At 44.3% G+C, this 9,215-nt stretch overlaps 1 protein-coding gene across 1 annotated transcript in view; it reads right to left on the bottom strand.

Annotated features, from left to right (window-relative positions):
• The window catches only part of PROKR1 (prokineticin receptor 1), a 12,442-nt gene extending 3,725 nt beyond the window's left edge, over positions 1-8,717 (bottom strand). Inside the window, exons 1-2 of the mRNA XM_019636018.1 lie at positions 8,534-8,717; positions 7,714-8,362 (exon numbers count right to left, since the gene is read on the bottom strand). Coding sequence (XP_019491563.1) covers positions 7,714-8,198 — 485 coding nt within the window. The 5' untranslated portion in view covers positions 8,199-8,362; positions 8,534-8,717. The remainder of the gene's footprint in view (positions 1-7,713; positions 8,363-8,533) is intronic.
• Positions 8,718-9,215: the final 498 nt, after the last annotated feature.

Raw genomic sequence — 9,215 nt, 5'->3', positions numbered from 1 at the left:
CTCAGCGGCTGCTCAGCTCGGGCCGGGACTCGAACCGCTGTTGCTCAGAGCTCAAACTCTTGAGCGAGCTCTTAACCAACTGAGCCACTCAGCCAGCCCTGAACTTGCCCTTTTCAATAGAAGCAGTGGGTAAAGTTTTGTCTTCATTTTACATTTTAAAAAACATTGTTCTGCATGAAAAGGAGGAGGAAAAGCATGTGACCTTTTATTTTATTTTCCAGGTGGACAAATAGAGGCCAGTGAGAGATGAGTGACTTTCTGAAGGTCATATACCATTAGGACTCTTGACAGAAAATACTTAACCGTATCTCACATGGTTGATGTGAAAATCAATTGTGAATATACATGAATGTATTTTTTTAACCACAAAGTACCAGACAGTAAAAGATACTGCTTTTGTTCTCTCCCCCCTGACAAAAAAACCACACTGCTGTTACCAAAGTGGTCCAGGAACGAAGAGAGAACGCTTTCTGGGGGATGTGAGTCATCTGTGCGGTATGAAAGCCTCCTTCCCAGAGAGAGTGCACACACTTATGCAGAGAGCTCTGGTTTCCTGGAAGACTTTCCGTGTCTGGCAGAGGGTGGAGGTTGGAGAAGGAGAAAGATAGGAAGTGAAGTGGGAGGGAATGACTAGTCAACACTGAAAATAAACACATGCTCATGTGCCCACAGTTTATCCCAGGTAGATCTAAGAGCAAACGTGACAGGGGCCTGAAGGAAAGACAAACCAATACTGTTTCCTTTGAAACCACTCTCTTTGAGGTCATCTTTCTTCAGATTTTGATTGGAAGAGGAGGTTCATTTTTTCTTTTTTTCTGATTGTACTACTGCTGTTTCTGTCCCTCCCGCCACCCCCTAACATAGGCAGCCAGCTCCATTGAGTGTCATTTGGAAAGTTAACTAGAGTAAGACTCCTGTTGTCTTATAGCTTCCAGATTTTAGATGAAGTTGGATGGGTTGGTTCCATCCTCTGGACACCCAGCTGGCTGCTTGATGTGCTCTGCCACCAGCAACATTCCCTGGCAGTCTTGCCAATCTCCTGAAGGATAGAGTAGTAGTGTCTGCAAGGTATTGGCGGTGCTTTTGTCAGTGCACGTGTATGGGTCTTTCATAAAGACCATGGTGACCCTGCTACAATGAGTGCATCAAACTTGCTCTGACCAATAAGGAAAACTAAGAATTTAGTGGTTTTGCTCTCCTTAGCTCTCTCCCTATCTACCTCACCAAATTCTGTTGATTACACTGTCAAAGAATATTTCTATACTCATACTTGTTTAGTATATGAATTTTGACTATAATTCTATTACTTCTTTTCCCAATAGTAACTTCCTAAGTCTTTATGATGTTTCAAATTGTTGTGGGTTTTTTTTAGTGAAGAAGTAGAAGAGAATGCTGACTTAGGAGTCAGAAGACCAAGGATCTAATACCAGCTTTGCTACAAACTTGTTAGGTGAATTTGATTCATTTTTCTTAGCCTTATGGGCTCAATTTCCTCATCTGTAATTTGGGAATATCACTTGCCTCGCCAGCCTCACAGAGATACTGTGAGGCGCCAGTCAAACACTGCCTATAAACAACAACAGGCTATTAATACACAAGAAACTATTAGCATTATAAAATGTACTCTTTCAAAGCTATTCTGTATACATAGCAATTTTATTTTACCTGTCCTTGGCAAATACTGCATTTGCAAGTTCTCTACAACTCTCTATTTCATTGGATCTATTTATCTTCACATCAAAACTAATCTTCAGGGTAACTTGTGACTACACATCAGATAGTTATTTTATCCTGGCTTTCTCTGACATCACCAACTCCAGTCCCAGGGTTAGCACCAGGAGGCCTTCCAAATACATTTACCAATAAGCACATTTCAGAAATTGTTTTAAGAATTGCCACCAGCCTTGGCTATGCTAGGATCACGACTCCAGAACTCCAATATTAGTAATACCTGCTTATGTTTGTAAAGCAACTTACAAGTTACAGAACATTTTCAAATCCCCTATCTCATTAGATAATCCCAATTCTGTTGAATAGGTAAGAGAGCAAAGATTCCCATTTTACAGATGAGCAGGCTGAGGTCTGGAGAAATTAAATAACCTGCCAAAAGCCACAAAGCTGGAAATTGACAGAAACATGATGCAGACCCGTCCATATCTTGCTCCGAATCAGGGAGCTCTCAAATATGCCATTTGTCCCCTCCCTTTCCAACCAGAGAAAGCAATACTCCTTCCTCCTACCCTCCTGGCATCCTAGCTGTCCTCACCTTTTTTCTCCATCATAGTTGGCTTCTACCTATTAATGTTCCAAGAAGGAGTCAGGCAATTGGCAGCTACTTTTCTTGGCTTATGAGTATGCCCCTGGCTTGCCCTGTGTGTCTACCACTGCAATGGCTCAGGTCTAGCACCACTTAGAGCCAACATTTCCCAGAGAACAAAGAATGAAGGCTGCTAGACAAAGAAATGTCCAGCACTAATTGTGTGATGGTCATGGGCTGGGTGATTGAAGAGCCTCTGGGCTCCTCCCTCTCTGTCCTCAGGACCCAGCCCCAGATCAAGCCACGGAAGTGGCCAACACAGCAGCTAGTAAGCTGGCCATGAGATGGGCAGGGATTACAGGACCCGCCCCTCGGGTCAGCCAGCTCTGACCAATGACCTCACTGGGGAGCATTTGTACTACCTAGGGCTGAGTGTACTTGTTCATGCCTTAGCTGGCCTCATTCAGATAGAAGAGGAGAGCTGACAATGGACAGGCAGACTGACCAGTTTTCTCTGGATTTTGGTTAAAAGAAGGGAGAGTCTCCCAGCGACCCATGTGCTTTGAGATCTGAGGTATATACCTCGAGGACAGTGCAGGTATCTCAACATCAAAGAAGAAATCCAGATCTGGAGGGACAGCATCCTCTCATGATCTTTTTCAGTTCCCTGCTGCTATCAAGTCTGACTCCTTGTGCCTAGATTTTTGAGATCTCCTGGAATATGACCCTATCCTTTATGATCTCTGCTCTCCATATGTTCCTTGCCTCTGCTCCACGTACCTCCCCACGGGATCTCAAACCTCAAGCATTCCCACCTCTAGGCTTTTGCAAACACTGTTCTACCCTTTTGGAAAATCTTCCCTCTACTTTGCTTATCATTAAGTGTTAAAGACCAGTTACAAGTCCCCCTCCTCCACGAAGCCTCCTTTGACTACTCAGGCATGTGATTATCTCAACCTTCTCTAAATTTCATTTACAATTTATCCTTTACTTTATCCTGTTTCATAAGTGTTAGTTCTCTCCCCACCCACCCTACCCCATTTTAGATGGTAAGCTCTTGACAACAGGGCTCATGTCTTACTTTATTTTATAACCTTTTGCTGTCTGTGATTTCTGGGCATCTAGAATTTTAGTGAAACTTCACTCTCAGCAGTGCCTAGCTCTGAACAAATAGAAATGTAGCCAGCCATGGTGACAGTTTTCAAAAAGATTGCAACCTTTTTTGGAAAACAAAACATAAAGGTGTTTACCCAACATCAGACTGGGAGGCAGACTGCGGCTCAATAATAAAAGGTTACATGAGCTGGTGAAGGGGTTTGAGCCATATTTTCTAGACAACGGTGTTATTAGTGGTCTTTTGAGCCACAGAAGAGAGATATAAACAAGACAGAAGATTAATTTGCCTGCAGTCTGCTTTCTTCCCTCAGGCCACAGAGGCCTTCTCTGTGTTCTTAGAACCCTTCAGGTTTCTTCCAGTCTTGGGGCCTTGGCTTATAATTCCCTTTGTCTGGAATGCTTTTTCCCAATCTTCTCATGGCTGGCTTTGGGTTTTTTTTCTTTTCCATCATTCAGAGGTCGGTTCAATATCTTCTCCTCAACCTGCTCATTTTCCTGATTCCACACCTAGAGTAGCTCCCACCCTGTCACTCTCAATATTTTTGTTCAAAGCATTTCTCACATTCTGAAATTACCTTTCATGTTTGTCTGCCTGACTGTTAGCTCTCACCATTCCATGGATAAGCTCCATGGGGCAAAGAGGTTTTGTTCTTATTTACCATCATATCCCCAGTATTTGGAATAGTATCTGTCACATCGTAGTCACTCTACAAAAATGTACTGTTTGAATGAATGAATATTTAAGATGGATTATCAGGGAAGTTGGGTTGGCAGAGAGCACAGCCAAGAGACACCGAATGCAGGGAGACCAAAAGGAGACTATGATAGTCCCTCCCTGAGTTAACAGGTGGGAGAGAGGGGTGATTATTGGCAGAACCTAGAAATGGAATGAATGCTGGAGAAAGAAAGAGCGGCCAGGACAGAGCAGACTGGCTGGTTTAGATGGCTGGGAGAACCATGGAACCAATAACAGAAACAGAGAAGTCCAGGCAGGTCGACAATAAATAGTGCCGTTCTGCTATATATTGATAGCTGTGTTTCTTAGAAACCTTGTATTATTGTTTTTTAAATCACATTATAAAAATAATCACTTCAATGAAAACAAAGAGGTTAGCCAATCAGAAATATTCATTCATTTCTCTGTTTGGTTTTTGTTATTCCTTTAAGGGTTAATTCAAGAATTATAATTTACTGTTTATTTAGTGCTTCCTCTGTTAAGCATTGTTCTAAACAATTACATTATTATTTAATTATTAGTTAATTTAAAGCCACCCAATACATTAGATTTTCTTATTATTCCCATTTTATACATGAGAAAACTAAGGGAGAGAGAGGTCAAATAACTAACATAAGTCCCTATAGCTAATAGGTGATACAGCAGGAATTTAAACCCACGCAGAGTAACTGCTAACATTCCCACAAAAATCTCATTTAAAAAAGGGTGTTTTGGGTCAGTGGAGTGGCTCAGTTGGTTAAGAGCTTGCTCAAGAGTGCGAGCTCTGAGCAACAGGGTCGCCGGTTTGATTCCCACATGGACCAGTGAGCTGCGTCCAAGCTGAGCTGCCGCTGAGCTGCCAACAGTTGGCAGGATGGCTCAGTTGGTGAAAGTACATGCTCCTAACAACAAGATGGCCTGTTCAAGATGGTGGGCTACGCCCTCCGGCAACTAAACACTGAACTCGGCACCTTGAGCCGTGCTGCTGCCCAGGTGGCTCAGGCGATAGAGCTTGCGCTCTTAACAACAAGGCTGCTGGTTGGACTCCTGCATGGGATGGTGGCTACGCCCACCCGCAACTAATTGAACACAGCACCTTGAGCTGAGTGACGAAACTGGACTTGGAACTGAGCTTGCTGCGCCCTCCATAACTAAGATTGAAGGACAACAACTTGGCTGTTCCCCTTCCCCAATTCCCCAACACTGTTCCCATCCCCAAATCCTCAATAAAATTTTTCATTTAAAAAGGGGTGTTTTTATAACTGTAGCTATATTTGTTATATCAAGATAAAAATTAGTTGCTCAAAACTAACCAAATCAAACCTGACAATCACTGAACAAATCCTAAACAACACATGAGATCAAACAAGAATCCATGGGGTCGTAGACTGCAAAACTGAAATTAGATGGTAAAACAACAAAAAAATAAAAACAGTTTGAAGCAAAGATCACAAACACAATAATAGAACTTAATGCATTGGAGCAGCTAGTTAGTTGGCAACAGCCATTGGACATCCCAGTACAGGCAACAGTGCTTTCCTCTGGCTGGCTGGGTGCAAGTTTCCACTCACAACCCTACTCAAAACAACAGCAGTCTCTATGACACTGAACAGGTTTCCCAATTAATCTTCCTCGTGCCTGAATTGCATTCTTTAAACTCATGCTACAAGAGAAATGCCTGCAGTATTTCAGACAAGCAGAGTTTGGTATGAAAGTAGGAATGCAAGCTTGAAGGAGTTTAGTAGTTCAGGGTGAACTGATGGACACAGATCTTACCTATTACATGTTCAAAGTAACCCAATGCCCATTAACTTATCTTGGCTTCCCTCTTCCTGAAGCCACTCCCTATTACAGTGTTGCCCCTTTTGACAAGTGGGCTCCCTCATGGTAAAATGGATCTTACCCAGACAGCAGGGTCCCACCCCACAGTAGGCACCCATCTAACCCAGTTTTAGTGGCTGAGAGCACCTCTGTGAAAAGATGTCTTGCTAGAGTGAAGCTTTGGGAAATGACCCCATATGCTTTGTTCTGTTGGTATCCTGAGAGAGATGGTGACAGCTTGTACTTTTGGAAAAAGTCTGAGGTCCCTAAAGCTTTCTTGACATCTCTGAAGGGGACTTAGAGACCAGGGGACTTAGAGGACTTAGAGGACAGGCTTGACTGTCCCCCTTCTGCCCCTTCTGTAGGTCCACTCAGGGTTGATGCCTGGATGTACAAATACTGTGGGGCTCTGTGACTCACGTGGAAGACCTTGGCCAAGGAGAAGTCGCCCGCTGCAAGGATGACACCCTTAAGCACCTTCTACAGGTGACAGACCAAGAGCTGTTTAAGCTGCTAACTCCCTGACATTCTTCCCTAGAGAAAGGAGGCCAAGGCTTCACCCTTCAGTGGTTTTAAAGCCAGGTTCCTTCTCAAACCCCTTTCCTTGGGAGTGGTCTGTTTCCAAGTTGTCGTATCCCTGGTTATCCTGCCTATGGCTCCAGAAAACAGGTTCCATTTGCTGTTCTCCTCCCCGGAATACTGTCCTGGGGGTGTCCTGGCTGTGAGGAGCAGGATAGACTCCACCAGAGCCCTAAGGCCTTGGAAAAGGGAGAACAATTGTGCTTCGGGCTCTCTGGGTTAAGAGAGAGAGAGAGACGGACTGTTCAGATCCAAGTACATGGAGGTCTGATCTGACCCTCAAGGTAACTATCTCTACATCGTAACAAAGTGTTTCGTAATGAGAGTCCAACTTTGGGCAGAGGAGCTTGCAAAGATTGTCCTGAGGGAACAAAAACTACCTTGGCCCAATAGCACAAGAGATTATACTAAATGAAAAGACTAAACATAACATCAAAAAGATTTGCATAGGATGCACTAGAAACAGGTCTTCTATGCTGTTGCATGCAAATGTATAAAAAGGAACAAACTGATTAATGCAACAACTAAAAAGAATAAGTAAGCTTATGTTCCCTTTTGTTATTGTTATTGTTTCAACAAATCCTTTAATCTTATTTAAAAATCAACTGGTGCTAGGGTGTGTTATTATCAGAAGTCTTGATGAGATAGAAACCTCTCTGAAGATGTTCAAGTTGACGCAAGAAGTACCTGCCTAGAACTTAACCCTCCGTTGGGTGCAACTGATCTCACAGATTCATTGCACACAAAGATGCCGCTATGAAATACGTCTTTACTGTACTAAGTCACAAGCACAACTGGTGATAGGTTATGGTAGAGGGGGGAAAAATGGAAGCGATGAGTCACGCGACTTTAGTTAACTGTTAGATATTTGAAAATTTGTGTGCAATGACTCTGTGAGATCAGTTGCACCCAATGGAGGGTTAATCTTGTCCTTCCACGTCTCCTCTTACCTGTCTATCACTAGACCATGAACTAGAGCTAGATACAACATCTAGGAGCATGTCTACAACAAAGGGATCAAAAGCCTTCCTACTGCCCAACTTAAGGGGGCTTCTGCCTGCCAGCTGGAAATCTAGAACTCTTCTTACTGTTCAGTCAATGGGCCAACCTTTGAGCCCTTATTCATCCGCATCTATGTGGAATACAGATATCTCTCATCAACCACGGCTACAATTAACAATTTCAATGCTCCTTCCTTTGTCGCCCTCACTGCCCCCTCACTCACCTGTCGATGGCAATGGCCAGCAGGGCATTGGTGGAGACATAAAGAGAGACAGTGCGTAGGTAGTTGACAGAGGCACACAGGACATGGCCATGCTCCCAGGACAGCTGGCGTACCACATAGTAGTCCATTTCAAAGGGGCAGCAGACAATGGCCACCAGGAAATCAGAGATGGCCAGGTTGGCGATGAGCAGGTTGGTGAGGTTGCGCAGCTTTTTGTAGCGGGCCAGGGCAGCGATGAAAATAAAGTTGCCAATGCCACAGACCAGCATGATGCCCACGAGGGCCATGCCAATGACAATCTTGGCAGCAAAGAAAGTCCGGGAATTGGTCACATCCTCATTTTCATCCAAGGGCATATCATAGTCACCATAGCTGAAGTTGAAAGGGAAGGAAGCAGCTTGGGCCCCATGGGGGTTGAGCGCAGAAAGGAAGTTGGTGGAGATGTTGGTGGCATTCTCATCCATGTCCCCCGTGGTGATCTCCATCTGACCAGGTGATGCCTTGAGCAACAGCACTGGGAATTCCTCTGGGACGATCGATGTCTGGGAGGCTGCTGTCTTCTCTCTCTGCTGACACTCAGCTCTCCCTCAATAGTCAGAGTGTCCCTGCCAACAGCCTTGGGGTACAGTATCAGAGCTCCATCCTAAGCCTTTGAAAGACATATAAACAGTTGGCTACATATGTGAGTGAACCTGGCCAAATTTAAAACCATTCTGTACCCTAAGCAGACCCATTAGCCATCTGCTCAGAGTGAACATTGGGTGATGGAGTGGAAATAAAGGAACCAATGAGAGAAAACAAATGAATAACAACCACATACCCACTCATTCAGGAAAGGTTGGATTGCTATAGAGACAATCAGGCACTGATGCAGTTTATTTCCATTCCACTGAAGACTCTGAAATGTCGCACTTTTTCTCAGGGACCAAAGTTGAGAGTGTGGGGAGGCTGAAGATAACAAAAGTGACCTGCTCCAAACTCCATCCCTTATGCCGTCAGCCTGAACTTTGCCCTTGTGGAATTGTCCTGCTCTGTGGCTTAAAAGAAATGATTCTGAATACCATCAAAGATGGAGGGCTTTGAGACAACCCTGTCTGCATTCCATGAGCTGGTCTCCTTCCTTCTGGTAAAATGCTGCTAGAAAATAACGGAGCCCACCTAGCAGCCCCCTTCCTCTCTCCTCATGAGCTTCTGGTTCCCACACCCAAGCCTGTCTTGACTTTAAGAGCCAGGCAGAGCGTTAACGAGGCCTGGCAGAGGCTGCAGGGTTGAAGTTGCAGCCTAATCACTGAATGGCTTAGCAAGGGGGCTCTGGAGCAAACTCTTTCCTTGGCTGGTTGTGTGTCCTGAGGTAAATAGCTTAAACACTCAGAGTTGCAACATTCTCCAGGCAGGAGATCAATAATGTCTATAAAGCATGGAGCTCTCTAGAGAGGGAGGACGTTACACCCTAGAACTGCAAGGAATGACTATTGAGTGTTCAGGTCTCCTTAGTCAGCTGC

Source organism: Hipposideros armiger, unplaced genomic scaffold (assembly GCF_001890085.2).
Source record: "Hipposideros armiger isolate ML-2016 unplaced genomic scaffold, ASM189008v1 scaffold_2, whole genome shotgun sequence".
In the NCBI taxonomy this organism is placed as follows: Eukaryota; Metazoa; Chordata; class Mammalia; order Chiroptera; family Hipposideridae; genus Hipposideros; species Hipposideros armiger.
This window is presented reverse-complemented; position numbering and strand designations above follow the sequence as displayed.